Source organism: Panulirus ornatus, chromosome 37 (genome assembly GCF_036320965.1).
Source record: "Panulirus ornatus isolate Po-2019 chromosome 37, ASM3632096v1, whole genome shotgun sequence".
Classification (NCBI taxonomy): Eukaryota; Metazoa; Arthropoda; class Malacostraca; order Decapoda; family Palinuridae; genus Panulirus; species Panulirus ornatus.
The window spans coordinates 22,281,290-22,303,148 of NC_092260.1; the positions used below are offsets into that span (position 1 = coordinate 22,281,290).

The 21,859-nt window shown below is 37.9% G+C and overlaps 2 protein-coding genes across 4 annotated transcripts in view; both read left to right on the forward strand.

The window, feature by feature from the left end:
• LOC139760587 (uncharacterized) overlaps positions 1–21,325 on the forward strand; it is a 28,975-nt gene extending 7,650 nt beyond the window's left edge. Inside the window, exon 2 of the mRNA XM_071683949.1 lies at positions 7,353–21,325. Within this exon, the coding sequence (XP_071540050.1) occupies positions 7,527–9,608 (2,082 nt within the window). The 5' untranslated portion in view covers positions 7,353–7,526 and the 3' untranslated portion in view covers positions 9,609–21,325. The remainder of the gene's footprint in view (positions 1–7,352) is intronic.
• The window catches only part of LOC139760585 (uncharacterized), a 54,544-nt gene that overhangs the window by 14,046 nt on the left and 18,639 nt on the right, over positions 1–21,859 (forward strand). The window lies entirely within an intron of this gene.

Consider the following 21,859-nt stretch of genomic DNA (forward strand, 5'->3'; position numbering starts at 1 on the left):
GGCACCATCAGACCCGCCTGGTGATGAGTGAGAGCAATGTGTGGTCATGGCTGCAAAATTGAGGGCAAATTCCTAGTTGGCCATGCGACTTTGAGACTTTTACACATGATTTTTGATATATTTGGGTAATATAGGTCACCGCAATTAATGAAAATTGAATTAGAAAATGTGTAAATTTGTGACATTTGTGCAGTAGAACCTCGTAATATGTTCTCTCTGTTTCTTGTGTGGATGGTTTGTTATGGCTACACAGTGAGCCAGCACTTTATTGGCTGTCAGGATTCATTCCCCTGTCCCAGATTGCTGTCTTTTTTCTGCCTAACTCACATAAAGGTTGCTGGCTTTCAGTTTGTGGACACTCAGTCTTTCCATCTGCCCCATAACCCATAGCACCACGGAATTAACACAATATGTTCTTCGTAACTAGATTTTCATGTTTTCACTGCTATGCACTAGTCCTGCATTTTGGTAGAATCTCACCATAAGTACTAGTAAGTAAGTACTCTCTCAGGCTGCTGAAGTATGAGTTGTGTAAATGTGTGAAAGAGTCCATGGAAGTGAGCTCTAGAATGGCATGGGTAAGATGTGTAGAATGCAAGAGGTGGGTGCTTCATGATGCTTATGCAATTAGAAATGAAAAGACTAAGGAAGAGAGGCAAATATTTTGGCAGGAGTTGAGTGAGCATGTCAGATGTTTTGGTGAAAGGGAACAAATATTAATGGTGTGTGATTTGAAAGTGAGAGTGATCAGTGTGGCAGTTGTTGTTATAATTGGGGGACATGTCGTACCTGGTGTTGTGAATAAGAATAATAAACAGCTTGTAGAGTTGTGTGCTGAAAAAAGACTGGAGACTGTGAATGCATGGCTTGAAAAGTATACATGTGAGAGTAGGAAAGATGGTAAGGGGGAATTAGTGGATTATGTACTAATTGATAGGCATGCAAAGATGAGAAGCTTGGATGTGAATGTGCTGAGAGGTACAACTTGTGGGGTGTCTCATTGTTCTTTGGTTGAGGTGTGGCTAAAGCTTTGTTGGGGTTTTAGGAAAAGAAGAAATGATATTGGTGGGAAGAGGGTTGTGAAAGTGAGTGAGCTTGGCCAGGAGATATTAAGTGCAGAATGGCAGAAGGTGAGAGTAGATGAAACTAGTGGAGTGGATTAGGAATGAGAGGTATTTATGGAAATACTGCTTACATATTTGGCAAGGTGGGAGTAGACAGATGAAAAAGGATGCACACACACACACACACACACACACATGCACACACACACAAGCTACAAGGAAAGGATAAATGAATGAAAAAATGACTGAAGACATGGGTAATGCAGACATTATAATGAAATGTAACAAGTTGTATGATAAAGAACATTCAAGAGATTGGGCTCTACAAGTGAAAATCTTTCACCCTGTACAGTAAAAAAAAGTAGGTAATTACACTCATCCTAGCCTAAGCCATATTTGTGATTTTCAGTATTTTGCTTAATAATGGGGCAGAGGCTTTCATCTTCACTCGCTTCTATCAGTTTTATATATAGAAAGTCTCTTTTTCAGCTCCTCCTTCATAGTGATCCAATTTGTCAGTCTGGCTTGATCACTTCACTTCTATCCTTACTATAGTTACATCCTTCAGTAAATATGTATACCCACATAGAAGATACCTATTACAATTCTTTTTCCAAGATACCTATTACAATTCTTTTTCCTTCCTATGATCATTTCCATCAATTCTATTCACTTGTAGCTTTTAAGATGTTTATTGTTTTTCTTGCCCTCCCAACTCACTATCACCTTTACCCATTACCTGCATATCAGACTTTTCAGATTTTTAATCAATTAATATCTTTGTTTTTACAGATTCCATATTAAGGATCCATATAGAGGTGCTTTCCACATCACTTACTTTATGGTCTTCTTGAATGATAATGGTCTTCATCTGCGCTGTCTTTCACTTTGTGAATGCTTCCTTTGCTGTCCTGATCTTTGATGTAATCACTTCTTCACATCTTCCATCCTCAGTGACATGGACAACTATGCCATTGAACTCGTACAAAATGCAAGGCTGTATAACTCTCAAGAATATGGATCATTTGAGAGTGAATGTGATATAAGGTCAGGGACACTATTGTGAATAAAATTAAAGAATTGCCTGGAAAAGGAAGAGGGGCTTAAGGGAAAGGATACCTGCTTGATGGGGTGGGGAAATAAAGAAGGCAACTTAAGCAAGATTTTGCAGCATGGGACGGGAGGATATATATTGAAAATGAAAGGCTGCCAGTTGATAGATATAAAGCATCGAACAAATTTTGCTCTATAGTTTGGAAGGAATTCTGGAAAGAGGATGGAGAAATTTAGGCACTTAATTGTATAGTGATAAATGGACGTACTAGAAAAGTTCTAAACGGTTTTAACAAGAGTAAGTTAAGAAATGGGTATGGTGGCTTGCTTTGAAAACCAGAGGACATCTGTAGAAGATTGAAAGAAAGCTAGTCATTAGATGTTAAAGAACAACGGGTAAAGCTGCAACAAATGTATTTGGTTTTTAAGGAGGTGTGTTTTTTGAAAGGGATGAATGCTCAAGGGGATTTGAGTGTGGTGAGGTATTTAAAGTGATGAGAGATTATGTGTAGTAGGCACATAAGGTGGACCAATAACTAGAGATGCTGAAGGTAGGGAATGAAGAGATTTACAGATGATTTCATATAGTGGACATGATGATATAGAGCAGGAGTAGACAACCTATGGCCCATGGGCTGGATCCAGCCCACAAGCAAATCTTGGGATATGATGCATATCCGGCCTGTGAATGATTTTTCCTTATTCTGAATGTTTCATGCAACCACCCTGATGGATTATGCATAGAGTCTTGTTACACTGGCCCTAGCTTCCATTTTGTTCCAAACCAAACACCAAAAGTGACGGAAACACTGGCATGTATTCAAACGATAGGAAGGCGGACTACGTTTTTGATATGTATTAGGGATTAGATACTCTCCTTGCGCGCACAGGTCTTCAGATGGGATCATTCAAATTTGTAAACAGAAACAGCATCACTTTAACAGGAAATCCACACTAAATATCTGCTCGAAGAAGTATTAATCATTCTAGTAAGGTATGTATTTTACACCTCTTTTATGGTTTAATGCATTGGATAGGCAAGTGATTTGCAAGGAATATTTTGAACTAATCACCCCTTTTCTATGTCCGCTGTGGAGTGATGCTCCCTTAGATTTGGTGGTTAAAAGGCATGCTAGGGTGACAGTTCACATATGTCTCCCAGCTTCTCTTGGCGGTAAAAAACATAGCAAAGTTTCAAACAAAAGAAGTGCTAGAATAAAACCGTTGCACAATCAGTGAAAACAATGGTGGCAGATAAAAAGTTCAAGAACAAAAACAGCACCACACATCAAAATGAAAGGGTTAAATTTACATAAACATTTTTTTAAGAGACGGTTTTTCTTTGTCGATATGAATAGCTTCTTTTATCATAAGTTGATATGAAGATGGGGCAGAGTCTGGTATTGTGAAACAATCCTCCAAACAAGCGTTCTTACACAATTCTGAGCTCTGAAGCTGTTTGAAAATGTAAGAGCTTCTATCCATCAACAAATGCTCTCGAACACGTGTTGGAATGTTGGCAGGTTTCACTGACTTAACAGGCGCTACAGCCTGCACAGGAAAACTTATAAGCAAAATGCAAATAGAGTTTCTTTAGGATAGGATCCTTCATGCTAAACATGTTACAAATGTTACGATACTTGTTGAATAACTCGCATTTCGAAATAAAATTGAAGAAAGAAATTCTATTGGTAATGAATGCTAAATGCAGGAAGGTAAACACTGAGTGTTGAGATTTCCAAGACACTTGGTTACTAGATTATTTCCTCATCGAGCATGCTGGGAAACCAATTTGTCTCATTTGCCTAGAAAATGTTGCTGTGAAGAAGGTGGCAAATATCAGACATTATGAGACTCGCTGTTGTGGAAATTTTAAAAGGTTTACTGGGCAAGCAAGGAAAATGAAGTTGAGTGATTGAAGGCTAGTTTTGGAAAACAAATGTCTTTTTTGCCAAGAAAAGCGGTGAGAATGAAGGAAATACTTGTGCCAGCTACGAAGTCGCAAAACTTATTGCAGAAAAGATGAGGCCTTTTACAGATGGAAAGTTTGTCAAAGAATGTCTACTGGCAGTGATGGATATTGTTTTTCCTGAAAAGAAATTTTTATTTGCATCTGTCAGCCTCTTTGGAAGAACGATCGCACGACAAGTCGAAGAAATGCCAGCAGATGATGCTTAAAGGATGTCTGCAGTGAATTACAATTTTTTTTCAATTGCGCCTGATGAGAGCACAGACTTAGAGGCACTGCTCATCTTGCAGTGTGTGTGAGGAGTGACCTCAACTTTTTGAAATTCTGAAGAGTTTATTCAATTAATTCCTGGTGGACATGGTTACTATAGTACACATTTTTGAAGCTTTGTTGAAATTGATGGCAGAAATAAAACTTGGTGCGTAGAGGATAATTGGCATCACAACTGATGGGGCATCAGCAATGATGGAGGGAAAAGGCATCAACCTTGGAATCGTGCAGAAACTGGTTAAAATTCATTGCATTATTCATCAAGAAGCATTATGTGCCAAGTCTTTGAAATTAAAGGATATTATGGACATTGCTGTTAAGTCTGTGAATCTGATCCTATCTTGTAGATTAAATCATTGCTAGTTTTGGCAGTTTTTGTTGGATACATAGGCAGAATATGGGGAACTGGCTTATTTCGACAATGTACGCTGACATGGCTGAGGGTCAGCATGAAGAGGTAGCACTATTCCTTAAGAGCAAAATTGAGGATGCTTTACATTTTCTTGATCCTGATTGGCTTGCAACCTTGGCATTTCTTGTGGACATTACGTCTCATTTAAGTAACTTGAATTTACAGCTTCAAGGAAAAATCAGCTGATACATATTTTGGCCTTTGAAAGAAAACAGCAATTGTGGGAATACGAGCTTTGAAAAGGAAATATTGCGCATTTTTCCACTTTTCCAAAAAAAGAAAAACAAGATCCAGGCATTTTGTGAATATTGTCTAAAAATTGAGAAGAGTTTTCATCTCATTTTGTTAATTTTTGCGTGCATGCAAATGGGTTCAAGCTGTTTGTTACTCCATTTAGTGTGGAAGTGGAATCTTTCAGAAATTTTTCAAATGGAATTGATTGAGATGCAGTGTGAGGACATATTGAGATCAAAATTCCATTCTAAAGATGTGTCAGTGCTTGACTTCAGTAGAAAATATGTTCATCCAAGTGGGAAGTATCCTAACTTAGTGGACCATGCAAAAAAGATGGCATCATTGTTTGGGAGCACTTATCGGTGTGAGCAATTATTTTCAGAAATGAAACACTCCAAGAACCATTTGAGAGCAAGATTGACTGATGCCCATCTGGATAATGTCTTGCTCTTGGCATCAAGTCTGACACCCAATAATGAGAAGCTTTCAAGCAACAAACAACTTCAAGTTTCACATTGATTTATCGACTGTTTTCATAATAATTAGTTGATTTTCTTTTTTATTATACTTAATTTACCAACAATTAATGCATCTTTTTCAAACTTTCTATATTGTAAAGATTCCTTTTTGTCTTTTTAATAGATTCAAAAGATGTCTTGATTGAAATGAATTGCGACTAAATTGAGTTCTTTGATTACTAAATGGCAACCTTGGTTAAGCACACAAATGATTTTCTAGCATGTGTTATTCATTGATTTGGGACAAAATATAACAAGATATATTTGAATGGATACTTTCCATATTTCAAGCTTTTTTATGACATTTACCTGGCCCATGGTCTGCTCATTAATACATGATCTGGTCTGCAGAGACAAAAATGTTGCCAACCCCTGGTATAGAGTGAGTTTGATATGCTAAAGGTCTGGATGGGTGCAGTATAAGGGCATAGGAATAAATGATGATTAATAGAACTTTAATGAAATGAGGTGTTTAAGAACAGGGAAAATGTTCATGGCAGAGAATTCATAATTAAAAGGATTTCATATAATGAGGTGAGACTTGAATAAGCAGGATCTGTGTAAGGCTGATTTTTTTTGGTAAGAGGCTGTAATTGCAGGTGTAGAGAAAGTATATTGGAAAGTTTATGTGAGTAGAGTATGGAATGTTTCAAAAAATTTTGAAATGGTGGTGTTCGAGTAGTGAGGATGCTTATGTAGGATAAAGATATTAGAATACGGGTGTAGTATGTGTGTGAAGTAAAAACTGGTATCCTCTCACAATTATTTAGGACAACTGCTGGGATGGATATCCTAAGACGAGAATGGAGTAGGAAGAGTGCTTACAGGAAACTGAGAGTGTTATCATGGTAGAGGATTGAAAGAGTAGTGAAAATCAAGAACAGAGGACATAGATGGTTTGGGTTTATGAAAGGAATGGTTGTGGGCTTGATGACTTAAGACTGTGAAATGTTAAGGAGAGAAAGGAAAAAACAAAACAGAATTGAGATGAATGACAAGCTTAGAGTATGTAATTTAGATGGCTTTAAGTATAGAGAGGTGTTTGGAATTGTTCAGGGATAGGGAATGCATCAGTTAGGTGCCACATGATGGAAGACAATATTTTGAATACAGGCAGATTACTTTCGGTGCCAACCTGATGTCTTCAGCGATCAGATTAGTTAATAATGCTCCACCAGTTCCCTTTCATTGGGCTCCTGCAGCTCTGAGGCTGTGCTCCATATGAGATCAGGGTAAGATTAGCTCCCTTAGGGTGGAATGACCCTTGACAATGTTTTTTGCTTTTTTCCCTTATCTGATGATGATGCAGCAGTGTTGAAGGTGACCTCATAGCTAATGTGAAATGGAAACATTAGAAGACCTTGGCATCATAAAGCATTTGCAGTACACCACTGTTAACATTGAACAATGTGCTCAGTTCACTGATGCATTTGACACGACATACTATAAGTGTACCTGCCCTGTTCCAGTAGTTTCAGTCATTGTGGTATGTTTATCACATTTTCCATAAGCCTTCCCTCATGAATATTATGTTAAGCCTTTACCTTTCAGGTCTAGATTTTTTTTTTTTTTTTTGGGGGGGGGAGGTTATAGGGTGCAGTGGAAGTATTTCTTGTGTGGTTGGGGAGTTAGCGTGAATGGAGACTGGTGTGTATGAGTGAACTGACTGGTTATATGCACCATGGAATTTGAAGTGGAATTAATGATCGTAGAATAGAAATAATATATTTATATCACTGTTAAGTGTATTCTTTATGCACTAGCTGATCTTTTCTTAAGTAATTTAGCTTTAATTATGAGGGTTGTGTTGACCAAATATTTGTTGATTTCAGATTAGTGGAGGAAGCCGCAGTAGCACACCTGCAGATCCCATAGAAGGTCGAGCAGTCTTTCCTTCAGTGCTAAGACAAGACCTTAACAGTGCAGGTCATCAAGTTGGATCCACTCCTCAGTACCCAAGCACTTCAAGCCCAGGACCTGGGTTCGTAGGACAGAGTGCATCACTCATGGCACTTGGACACAACGTCATGTTTCCTGGAGGAAAACTAATGCAAAGTGCAGCTCATGAAGCTCATAGGTATATGACAGAAGCTTATCGTCTGGCTACTGGAGAACCTGAAACATATCGCATGCCTTATACTGCTGCTGCAGTCAGTTCCCCATCACTGACAACTGAGACACATAGATCTACAGTAGATATTAGTGCACCATCTGTTACTGGTGATAGATCTCAGAATGCTGCTCAGCGGCAGGCACAGGGTGATCGAATTCATTATACCCCAGTAAGCTTACCCACACACATGAATGTGGAGTCCCCAAGGCTGGAGAGTCACTCATCACGAGTACTTAGTGCTTTAGAGAGGTTGCCCCATAATGCAAACAGACAGTCAACCATTAAAGCTGAAAGTGAACCTGTGCTTTATGGTAAGAATGCTTACTCCACTGCTGTAAGTGATATAACGCAGCTGCCTTCACAGGTGTCCAAAAGCAAAAATATCTCTTCAGTTGGTAGCTCTCATATGTTTCCTGTGCCCTTCTCACCATCTTACCAACAATATTCGGAAGAAAATGGTACTAATTATAAGCGTCACTACTTTGATGAAGCTTCCACTCCAAGAAGAGAGGCACTGTCAGATTGTGTCAGTACTGCGGGAGAATTACCACAGTTAAGTAGAGAGAGAAATGACAATGGAAGTTCATCACTGACAGCAAATTTCAGCCGCTTTAATAGTGACTGTGGTAGTCAAGGTGTGTATAGTCATGAAGATCTATCAAGAAATGGAAATAGACCTGCAGGTGTGGTTAATTCTGAACTTAACCTTGTGTCTCAGGCCACCACGTCAGCTAATTCTGAGATTATTGTGCGATCCAAGATGCCTAAAGGAAGGCAGCCTAAGACTTATAAATGTCAGATATGTGAACAGGAATTTAAAAATGGGACCCAGCTAAAGAACCACACTTGGCGTCATACTGGGGAGAAGCCTTATTCTTGTGTTATTTGTCAAGCTACTTTTACCCAACAATCGAACTTGAAAACACATATGCGTATTCATACTGGGGAGCGCCCTTACACATGTGAGGAATGTAATGCCACATTTACACAAATTTCAAATCTGCGTACGCATCAGAAAATTCATACAGGTGAAAAGCCATATGAATGTGATATATGTCTGACAAGATTCTCACAGCAGTCAAATCTTAAGAGTCACAAATTGATCCATTCAGGAGAGAGACCTTTTAAGTGTGAAGTTTGTGGAGCATCATTTGTACAATCCACACACTTGCGGAATCATAAACGCATTCATACAAATGAAAGACCTTATGCCTGTGATCAGTGTGGTGCAAAATTTCGTCAATTGTCAAATTTAAAAACACATGAAAAGATTCATACAGGTGAACGGCCACATGTATGTGAAGAATGTGGTTCTGCATTTGCACAGAAATCAAACTTAAAGTCTCACAAGTTGAAATTGCACTCAAATGATGGAGCCCCAACTAGAAGAGGACGTAAGAAGAAATTAGAAGCCATTCGTCCGTTTATATGTGAAGAATGTGGTGCTAAGTTCACCATGATGTCCAATCTTAAGATACATATGCGACTCCACACAGGTGAAAAGCCTTTTCATTGTACTTTGTGTGGTGCCAGCTTTGCCCAACGGTCAAACCTCAAAGCCCATGAGCAGACTCATTCTGATGAACGGCCATTCAAGTGTCTGGAATGTACCGCAGCTTTCAGGCAGAAAACAAACTTAAAAACTCACAAAATGAAAAAGCATCCTGTAAAAAGTCTCAAAATAAAAATATTGCAAGATTCACAATATATCATGCAAGATCTTTCACAGGTTGCAGGTAATGAAGGTGAGGGCTCTTCACATCTTATAGAGGAGCCCATTGTACAGATTAGGGAAGGAAAGAGTGACCATCTTCACATACTCACTGAAGGTGCTTTAGAAGAGGAAGAATGCATAAAGCTAGAAAGAGAGGTGTGCAGTAACAGAGAGAGCACCTTATCACAGAAAAATGCAAGGATGGTTGTCTCTGAGCCTTGCCCACATGAAGCAAACCCTTATGACAGTCCAAACTTTTAGTCAAATGATTTGCAAGTGTCAGTTTTATACTTAAACTGTAATTCAGATCTTTTTTATGTAAAATGTTTTGTTAGTGAAGCCATTTTTATATTTTCTTATATCCAAAATTGTGTAAATGAGTAAGTAAAACTGGTTTTATTGTTGTAAATGCAAGAAATCATACTCAGCAGTATTGCTAAACTTGGCTTTTTTTAAGTTAATATATTTCACCAAGGTAAAATGCTCCTTTCTGTAAAACAATACAGCATTCAGAGTACAGAAGTAGTATCTCATGCTATGAATAACATATTTTGATACAGGTATGTAGCCTACTAAAATGGAGACTTTTTTTCCCCCTTTTGAGTGTTTTATAGTAGCTGGTATTAAAGGCGTAGATCCCCTTTAAAGTGACTGTTTAATGCTTATCAAATTAGCAGTGTGAGGTAGGAAAGCAATATTTCTTAGCTTACCAGTGATATGGTTAAATGGATTTCTTTTTATGTATATTCCTATACCACTTGACATTTAAGGTTCCCACTAATTTTTTTTAATTAGTATGACCACTCATCTGAATTCTGTTTTTATTAACTAAGTGAACTTATCACTGGATGTCTTGAAATTTACTTTCTGCTCTTAGCAGAGCTTGAAGGACTCATGATTAGCAGTCTTTTGTTGTGAAGGCAAATGGACCTTGCAATGGAAAGGCGTTACCCCAGCAAATTATCCAGCACCATCCATTAACCTTCTTTGGATCAGCTAAACTTGACAATGAAATGCACGAAACAATCAAAATTCATGGATTGAACACTAGTCAGCTGACCGAAAAGTCCTATAAATTGTCACTGCTGGTTAAGTGATGGATTAGTCATATGTTTTTACAATAAGATAGGTGTTGCATTGTTGGGAATTTTTTTTCATTATTCTCTTCCCAATTTCATGGGACAAACCAGGCACATGGAACTGCAACATCACTCACTCACAGCCACAACATATTCCCCGCTTATTCAAGGTGACTGACATGATGGTCACAAATATTCCTTGTTCATGTTCATTGTGGAGGAAAGAACAATAGAGTATAAGAGTACAGACAAGGTGTTTGTAAACCTTCCTCTTTAAAAGTAGAAAGGTTTTAAGAGTAGGAAAAGACAAAAGAAGGAAGAGAATTCCACAGCATTGGTGTTTGAGTAAAAGAGGTATTTTGATGGTCAATACTCGTGTGGCTGGTCTCCCAACAGAATTCAAGATTTATGTGACAGAGACATACACAGACAGTTCAAGTGAACTGTGGCCAAAATGATACCTCTAAAACAAGGCGAGGACATCATAGTGGACTGAATGAGATTTTTGAAGAAGGAGATGTATGATATTTCCAGGGTACAGAGGAGGATATGGTATGCTCATTGCATATATGTTTTTTTTTTTTATTATTTATCTGGGAATGAAGTGAGATTTAGAGAAAGATATAAGAAGAAATTGGGTTCTGTGCCAGAAAATGCAGTAATGACACAGCATGCCAGCATTCACCATATATAACCATCAGCAGCTATAGATGTGATATGATGTTATCTCAGGTTAAGGGCATAACTTGGTTGAGCTGGTAGAGTTTAAAAGAATTTTACTGAATCTTACTCAGCATCTCACAGCCTGGGACAGTGGCATTCTTCAGTGTCACAGTATAAGGCACAGGTATTTATAGTTTATGAGGAGGAAATAACTTTAACACAAATCCAGTGAAGTCAAAGAAAACATTTTTAGATGTTTTGCAGATGACATCAGTAAAATGCTATGATTGAAAGATGACCAAAAACATTGCAGAAAGTTTTGAACTTGGTCTCATGTGAGAACTGATAACCGCAGGTTTTTAAATTTTTCTAACCAAAGTGTTTATGATTACAGCATCCTCACTTTATGAATACCCAGTAGCAATGAGTAAACACATGAAAGGAACTTGAATTTAAAGAGCACATTAAAAGAATAGCACTGTTCAGTCAAATACAGTGTTGTGATACTGAGAACATTCATTATGAGAGATAGATTAGAAAGCTGATGATGATAAGTTTAACAATTCTGTGCATAGATGTTTCAGTACATACCCTGAGAAAATCTACACTGGTGAACACTGGGTGCAGTGAACACTGGATAAGTGTCCAGAGCTTTAGGAATATACTAGAAATCCAGTTTTTGGTTATAGACATGTTTCATGGTCTGAAATGTATGCTAACCCCTTCCTGCACATTATCTGGTGATAATGCATCTCAACGTAAGTGGGGTTTCCATACGGCTTTGCTGCACAACAGTATCTAATATAAACTTTTGCTCTTTGGTGATAATATACACATCAAAAAACTTGCTGTAACGGGTTTTTTGGTGTAAGAGTTATTATTTACTGTGTATGATGCTACAGAGCAATTCCATATGAACACATTCAAGTAAAAAAATATGAGGCCAAAAACAGCATTACAGTGATGTTACTCATATAAAAACTCATTGTAATAGTGATGTTGGTATATCCTGTTTGATTGACATATTATATTGAAATAATTTATGAACAGATTCAAGTAATAAAGAAAATGTATCATCAAAAACATCATCACAAAATAATAATTATCTTAAATACATATGCTTGGTTGATTGCTTAAGCAGCTGAAGATGCCTTGGTCTTTCTGGGTGTACTGGCAGGGATCACTCCTTTTAACTCAAATTTTTTTATCATTTACATAAGATGCAAATTTTTGATATTGCTGAGTTATATGGTCATCTGACCAAACAAGAAGAAATGAATTAATCAAAGGAACTAAGAAACACTGCAGGTAAAACAGCATAGAGGGAATGGAACATTTGAGCCAACATGAATGACTGAGTGAACTCTGACTTAATATCCTTGAAAGAAGAGAAAGTTGCTGAGGTTCCATGTCTACTGCACTGTTATCAACTGTGGTCTCGAGTATCCAACACATACATACTATTTCACCAACCACAAGATTGAGTTTTGGGATCTGCAGTATTTTTTTTGCATGTCCGACAAAGTCACAGTGGCTGTGGATTAATGCTATCTAAGCCAGGAAGAATCCAGTATGCTGTTGGCGTGAAGATGTGCACAGCAATGTGAGACTGTGATAACCATGTCACCCAAGCATCTGTGCCTTCAATCTGACTATGTTGTTCTTACCTTAGTATGACTGTCACCAAGTGAGGAGCTCCTTGAGTTATCTTGATGCATCACAGACTTTCAATGACTTTTGATTTGTTTGTTGTTTGGTGCCCTTAGATATGGACTCTGAACATAAAGCTAGTGATGTGAGTTGTGCTTCCCTAAGGAGGGCAAGGAAATTGATGTCTGTAGAGCATAAAGTGAAATTATTGGATTGCTCTGCATGTGGCAAAGGTGCAGTGTCTTTTGGGAGGAATTTTGGTGGTAGAGTCAACAATATGAACCATAGAGAAAGAGAAGCAGCTTTTTGTCTAGCTGAGCTGGGCAGCTGTGTTGAGGGAGTGGAGTATAGAGGCCAAGTGCATATAGCATCAGGGTTGATATTTTGCCATCATTTTGTAGTGTTATTTCTTAATTCCTTTTCTGCACAGTTTTGTACATTATTTCTTAATGTTTGTGTAGAATAAACATGCTTCTACTAACACCCTATTTCCCATGAGTATTACCAATTGCAGTTTTGCCTTCTGTGGGGTCTTCCAGGAATGTAATATGATTGGCAAGAGACCACTTTATAATTTCCCAGAGAGCAAATAGGGGGCTGAAATTTGAAAACTTTAAAGCTGAAAATCAAATAGATAGGAAGAAACAGAGTAATTGACAATTTCATTATATTTAGAAATTTTAGAAAATACATGTAACAAATATACTTGAGGTCTCTGCATGGAAAATAGAGGATTTTCACTGTTCTACCCTATCAGATGCAAAGTTTATATGGAGTGAACAATTAAGAATTTATTAATGAAAATTTGATATCTGACTCAAAATGTAGCTGTGGGTCAACAAAAGATTTATGAATACTGCTGGGAGATGCTGGTAGACAAATATATGGAACACCAAGTGTGATATGTTGAGAGCTCTGTATCCTGTCATAGTTATTCAGATGTACTCATCCACTATCATTTCATTATACTCCCTCATATCCCTCTCAGTTTGTAACAGCAAATGTTATGGGGCATTTTTTATGTCTCACAAGAATGATAATGATATACGGGTACACTACTGAATTTTTGGCAACTGATGGTTCGGCACCTTTAGTCCAAACAAAATTACGTAAGGGAACTTGAAATTACCGCGGCCACCAGACTAGTTTACTGGGCAGCCACAGATGGTGTTTTATGTAGGATGCACCTATTTACATTCTTTACACTGCACTTGGTGGTGATACTGCAATTCTGTGAGATTCTTAGCTTATTTTGCTTAAATTTAACCCTAGCTATGGCTTCTAAGACATATGAGAGTGTCAGTCATAGTGCCAAACATGAACATCAGTCAATATCAATCCAAGATAAAGTAGAACTGTTGAAAAAATTGGACCGTGGTGTTTTGGTGCAAAAGCTATGTGACATCTACTGTATTAGTTCATCAGTTGCTTATTATATAAAGAAGCAAAGGGAGAAAATGTTGAAATTCTATGCAGACAGCGATTCCAAGAAGCAAATGATGATTAGAAAAAGTATGAAAGATAGTAAGAGTACTGGTGATGGAATGGTTTCGACAGCTTCAAAGTGATGGAATGGACTTGTCAAGTAGCATGATAATGGACCAGGCTAAGGTGTTCCATAAAGAACTTAAATTGCAACATGAACGTGACTGTAGTGAAGGATGGCTTCAAAGATTCAAGAAGCGTCATGGAATTTCCATGAATAAAGTGTGCAGGGAAAAGCAGTCTGCAAACCACGAAGGAGCTGCCAAGTATGTGGACGAATTTGCAAAGCTCTTAGCTGACGAGCACCTCAGTCGTGAGCAGGTGTATAATGCAGACAAAACTGCATTATTGTGGTGATGCACACCCAGGAAAACATTGACAACAGAGGACAAAGAAGACCTTACAGGATTCCAACAACCTAAGGACAGACTTACCATCTTAATGTGCTCCAACATTTAATGTTTGTTTAATTTAAATTTCTAGCAGTCCATGGTATACTTTAGACACATGGGAGATGTATAATTAAAGGGTTAGAATGTATAATTAAAGTGTGTTGATTGAATTATTACGTGACCACAGTTGGTCTGACAAAATGGTTAATCCAGCAAGACTTTGGAACCAAGAGTGCTGGAAAATTGGTGGTGTACCTTTACCTTGGAATAGTGTACGGAGCCTGATTATGGCTGTTAAGCCCTTTTTTTCGTGTAGTAGACATGACATTTAGGCAATAGATATGTGCAAATGAGACTATTATTTATTTGTACTTGGTGCTACTTCATTAAGGTGGGAAAAACAAGTATTAAAAAGAAAAGAATAGTAATAATGATAATGATAACTTTCGTAATGTTAGGGAGGTGTGGTTTTGTTGCATTACACAGTACAGCTAGAGATTGGAGTTGAACATTTTTGTTGTTTCTTCAACCTTGAAATAGTGTATGGGGCTTGATTATGGCTGTTAAGCCCTCTTTTTCATGTAGTAGACATGACATTTAGGCAATAGATACGTGCAAATGAGACTATTGTTTATTTGTTCTTGGTGCTACTTCATTAAGGCTGGAAAAACAAGTATTAAAAGAAAAGAAAAGTAGTAGTGATAATAACTTTTGTAATGTAGGGAGCTGTAGTTTTGGTGCTTTATACACGACAGCTAGAGAATGGACCTGAACATATGTGGCGTTTCTTCAACTGTTCCTGGTGCTACCCTTCTAACTTGGAAAACAGCAGTAATTATGAAAAAAATAGTAATAATGATAATAGTGCATTACACCTGACTGCTAGAGAATGGCTGTGAGCAAATGCTGCCTTTCTTTGTCTGTTCTTGGGGCTACTTTACAAGCATGGAAATGGTGAGCAGGTATAAGAAAATTGATAATAAAGATAATAAAGTGTGGAGAGAAAGGTCACCATCTTTAAGGACAAAGATGGGTAAAAGTGCAGGACAGGATGAATCAGAGGTTGTCTCATAAGAAGTATTGTCTTCATTTTCATGTCTGCTTAGTCATCTTTCTTATACTCATCATCACTCATCATGTTGAGGATGAAAAAACAGTGGAAAAGTAAGCAGAAATAAGCCAGATGCTTGCCCCTTCTCTGATGCACACCTTCCCTTGTTGTTATTTGTAGATATAAGTTGATCCCTTGGGATAGGGGAGAAAGAAAATTTCCCATGTATTTCCTGCGTGTCATAAAAGGCAACTAAAAGGGGAGGGGGGTTAGAAATCCACCCCTCCAGTTTTTACTTTTCCAAAAGAAGGAACAGAGAAGGGAGCCAAGTGAAGATTTTTCCCCTCTTAGGCTCAGTTCTCTTCCTAATGCTACCTCACTAATGCGGGAAATGGCGAATATATATGAAAAAAAAGTTGAAAGAAACGGTATTTACCATTCACTCGTCTGCTGGGAGTGATATTATAAGTATCTGGAACCCCATTGAGTTATCTCGGGATTATGATTTTCAGAATATAAGAAACAAGTTAATTCAAGATAAGTAAATGCATAAAAGCTCAGCCCTAGTATATATGGGATAATGAGGGAAGGGATTAATTTGGATGATTAAAGCCATAGTGAATGCTTACTATATTAGTGTACTGCATTTCCAGGTCAGCTCCTGCAGAGTAGAATATGGAAATCCAAGGGAAGGTGGAATGATGTGATTCTTATTTGACAAATGGATTTGTAAATCTTTATGAATCATTTTTTCACAATGGTTCACCATTTCACAATGTAAGGCAGTGCTGAGGTCTGACAAAGATGGCCCCATTGGCTCAGCACCACTATCCAGCTGTTGTGTATGATGCACCAAAACCAGATCCCCCTATGCACCACCACACATTTTCTTGGTTTTCTGAGACCACTTCATATTCCCTGTTTCAACCGAATAACAGCAACCCCCCCCCCCCTCTCTCTCTCTCTAATCCAGTTTGGACTATCCTCTTTCAGTTCAGACATCCAGCTCTTTCGTGGTCTGTCCTTCCTCTTTGCTCCCCCCTCCACTTATAACACATATCTTCTCAGTCAGCCAGTCTTCATTCATCCTCTCTCCATCCATACTTTTTCAGCACACCTGTGCTATTCCCTTAGTCATACTCAGCTTACTGCCACACCTCTCAAGTTTACAGTGATTCTTTACATGATCAACCCTGACAAAGGCCTGACTTTAGGAATGTGAAATTGTCTCATTATCTGTCTCCCATCACCTGTGTTCTTGCCTTAACAGCCATTATACCTCTTGCTTGTCCATCAGTTAAACTTTAATAGCAGAGGCACTTTCTTTTAGCTAGGATCTGTATAGTCAGGGTAGTCACTTTAATAGCAGAGGCACTGTCTTTTAGCTAGGATCTATCTAGTCAGGGTAGCCAGAGTGATGACTCCAGGAAAGGCAGATATGTTATATATAACACCATTTACTTCACAAGTGACTTAATCTGCAAGCACATTCACCTCTTGACCTTAATTTCACTCTAGAACATGTTAGACAAAAATTTCAATCTAAGGGCTAATGGAAGGCTTTCAGTTAGCAGGTCATGTAGCATTTATGATAAAGAAGTGGTTTTAAATCATAAGAGTAATCATCCTAAAACAAAACACTCACACATTTAATTTCTCAGATTTATATACATTCATCCCATGGATGTTTTTCTCAGATTAACTGATATTATTACTATACACAATTATAGAATGTATACATATTTGTTTCTAACAAATCCATATGCATACCGTGTGATGAATGTGTAATTACAATACGTAGATAGAAGGAATTTTTCACTTTGGACGAGGCTGAACTGTAAGTTTTGAGTTGAGATTGGAGATATGAAGAGATGGAGAGTGTTATTAAGTTAGTCCAGACACCCCACTTGTTCTCTCTCATCCCACTCTCTCATCTCTCGCTCAGTTTTTCATGGGCTCTGTTTCCTCTGTAAATCTGGCCCCAGAACTAATTTTTTTTTTATATTCAATTTCTGCAGCCCTTACTCCATCATTGGAAGGGCCAAATCTGGCCCATGGGTGACCTTTTTCCCACCTGTTCTCCAAAAAGTCCTTAGCTTAGCGACAAAGCATCCACCAGTCCCTCCATCATTGAGGCCAGGGACAACATACTTCCACTTTTCACTTCATAAAATAGTCTACAACCTTTCTTCAAAACTGTGTCTCGCACAACTCTGCCAGCTTCCCATGTATGGACAGACCTCTTGAATGCTTAACAAATCTCACCAGACTCCTACTATTATGGCCTGTCGCAACCTTTTCTTCTTCAACAATGCATGCTTTGTTCTGATAGATGTGGCAAGGCGTCAATATCTTTCTTTGTAAAGAAATTACTGTACAGTAACACCCTCAGGCTGCCAACACAGTTATCTTCAGAATTTTCACATACTTGATTTTAAACTAGCATCTCCAAGCCTGGTGATAATAACAGTAGATTTGATGCAGTAAAATTACCAGTGAGGACAATGTAGCACCCATAAACATTTCTGTGGTACAAGGTTTAGGAGAGAAGTTCCCACTGCATGCTCCCAGTGACAATAATGGCCTCATACACCCTACTCACAAACATTTTACTCCCAAGCCCTAGAGCCACAGTACTTTTGTTATTTCGATTGGTTCAGATATGCTTGGGCCACTGGGGAACAATGCTCTTTAGTTTTGATGAACTGGAGGAATTTAGCATATGATTTAAAACTATCAAAAAAATTTTTTTTTTATCTTTTATTGACTAACTTTATATAACTAAACAAATTGAACAACAGGCTCATTAGCACACATCGACTCTCTGGCTCTCATGTATGATGTACTGAACCTGCCATCCACAGCCAAGCCCCACAAACTGTTCTGTGGTTTACCTTGCAGCCTATTGAGAATGCATTCCACACACACACACACACACACACACACTCACTCATATACTACATCAATCCACTTCATTCTGTCCAATGCATGCTTCTCACCCTCTTGATTGATCAGTCCTTCCACCTTAGTTTCTCTTCTTAGTAATGATATGTATCAGTCTATCTGAACTTGGCGACATGGCTTAGTGACTTGCGTGATCAGAAACTTTTTTCTGCATACATGCTGAAAACTTCTCTCCATGCATCGCTGTCACCTTGAGAATCCAAATTACCCCACTTATTCACTTTATAATTGAAACCCCCTATTATATATTACTTATCATCTCTTAATCCTGATTGTTCCTTCCTTGCCATCATTGTATATTTGTTTCAGTTCATATGAATTCTTTGGAGGATGAAGAGTTATTGGCACCAGTATGCACTTCATTCTTACAGCTACTCTCCCAATTATGTATTGTTTGAATGAGCATTCTACTTGAATTCTCTTTCCCTCCTTGCTATCTTGAATCCTCCCGGGCAGAACAGGTGTTTTCTTGTTTCTTTAGTAGGTTTTGTCTCCACAACAAGAATATCAGGTTCCTTTTCCCCAAAGTCAATCCTTGAATTCCAGTTCTTTACCATTTACTAGTAGTCCATTTGCAATGAGATACGTCACTTTTGGTCTGACATTTTCATCTCTTTGCATTCCTGACCTTACTCTAGTAGTGGTAGGGCTGTTCCATCTTCTTGTCTCTTTTGGTGTCTCTCATTTTTTGCCTTCTGATTTATTCTTAGCTTTGTCATTCATTTTTTATCACTAAAAAAATACCCTTTGCCTGTCCAAGTACCTCCTGGCTAGATGACTCCAAATCGAACATGACCATAACTGGTCCCAAAACTCTATCTTGCCATAGGTGAAATGGTATGTTTATGTTGGATACTCAAAACCACAGTTGATAACATTGCAGTAGACAAGGGACCTCAGCAACTTTCTCTTCTTCTTTCAAGGATATTAAGTCAGAGTTTATTTAGTCATCCATGTCGGCTCGAATGTTCCATTCTCTCTGTGTTGTTTTACCTGCAGTTTCTACTTCTTCTCTTTTGTTCTTTTATCATAGAAACTACATTTAAAGTTTTTATGGCCTTTATTAGTGTTTTAATTTGCATTCCTTTTTTGTTTGTATGTATGTAATATGGAAAGAGAGTTTTACACATGGGGGCTACATCTTTGGCACATTTCCTAACACACAGTTTCAAAAATTTTTGCATGTCTTTAGTCACTTTATTGTATTCATTCAACCACCATTCCCATACTATAAAAGTACTTCCTCACTTCTTATGTAACAAGTTTCTTTCTAATTTCATGTTATATCCTCAGTTTTTTCTGTCCCTTTATCTCTCAAAGTTCTGTCAAGGTCATCAGTCTGTTTTAGAATCTTAGGGGTTGTGGCCAGTCCACCTCTCACTCTTTTTCTCTTCCAGATTGGTTGAATTTAGAACCTGTGGCCTTTCCCAGTAACTCAGCACTCTTAATTCTTGTACCATTTACGTTGTTTCCCCCTTGACTCCTGTAGTAGCCCTTTGTTCTGAGTTTGGTGACCATATTTGAGGAGCATATCCTAGTTGTAGCTTTATGTATGGCGTGAACAGGTAGCTGAATATTTCCTTATCCATGAACATAAGCAGTTTTGATACTTGCCTGCATACAGTTAGTCTCTTTAACTATTCCCTTAAGATAGACTGTCGGCAAGTTAGGGACAATGTCAGCTTCCAATTATGTTTGTATGTATGTGCATGTATCAGTGTGTGTTTTGTAGATTGATAATTTTCAAGGTATGACAATGAAGTTATTGTGTTGACCCACAGTGAAGGCGGTGGAAGGATGGTGGGGATAAGCCTCATGATATGCTTTAAAGAATGACACATTAATATGAAAGAATTACATGTAGAATTAAAGGATATGTTCAAACAAGTGAACTAACATAACTTCTATAGGCATAGAATAGTGCTGAATTTAGTGTGTGAATACTTCAGGTGGAGGTATTGGTGGGATAGTGGAGAACGGGGGTAAGCCTCTTGATACAATTTCTTTAATGACCCATCACTCTTTATGGCTGTTATTTACATAAATGTTTACACATTTGTATTATTTATGTATTATTTGCACTTTAATATTTAGTCTCTGAGGAAAACACCTCTAGTGACCAAGGCAAAACTTAGTGGCCATACTAATGTGAAGATATTGAAGGGGGATTTAAACAAAGCCTGCAAGCATTACTGCTCATATGATGATTCCTGGGGCCCTGCTATGAAAATCATCTGATGATGACTCCAGGCATTTAAGAGTTAAGGGGCTCTCAGTTGTAGAACCATGGAAGTTGGTTATTTGGGGTGTTGCATAATGTTTTAAGCAACAATGATATTCAAATAAGGATGCAGCTTCCTTGATTTTTAGATGATTGCTTAGCATGAGTCCTCCATGTCCTTTTCATTGGAGCGGAATTTTTTTTCAACTCTCAGAAACAAAATTTCACGTTGCTGAAAGTGTTTCCAAGCACCCTCACTAGTGTGCAAGAAACTTTGCTTCATAAGAGACAGCTTATCTGCTTAACTAATGCATCTTGATAACACTTTTTGTCTTAAGATGTGATGCAAATATTTTAGTTATTTGATGGTATCTTCACTGTAAATTGTACAGCTTTCTATGATTTATTATAACCAGAATTCGAGTGTGCAGATCAGAAATATGAAATTATGAATAAAGATTTGGTATTTGAAATCTTTCCTTATTTGATTTCCTTTTGGGTTGATAAGTGGCTGTCAAAATGAAATTATTTTCATTATCCTTTTTTTATGACATTGTTTGTTCATTTGCTGACCCTCAGGTGAGTTGGATCTAAAGAACTTTCTTATTGCATTGATATATTGGGTATATGAAATGGTGAGCCCAGGAAGGGAGTGTGTAGTGACAACTTCATCACCCAAAATGACCAGTCGCCAGTTGTTAGCATATTGAAAAAATTGCACAGTAATTATAAGAATTCCTTTGCTTTTGAAACCCTCCTTTGGATGCCAACAACACCACATTATTCTGCTCTGCTTCATTATAGGATGGATCAGGCATCTGTTCTAGAGTTCATCAGCACATGTGGTGAAAAGGGAGAAATGTCTCATTGTTTTTAATTCGCTCTAGATGAATCCCTATGATACCTCTTGATTGTGCTTTACGTTGACCTTCTGTAGACAGCTGTTCTGATTTTTCCAGTTGAAAAACAGGTCTTTGAGTAGTGTCAAGCAGCTGGTACTGGAGGCG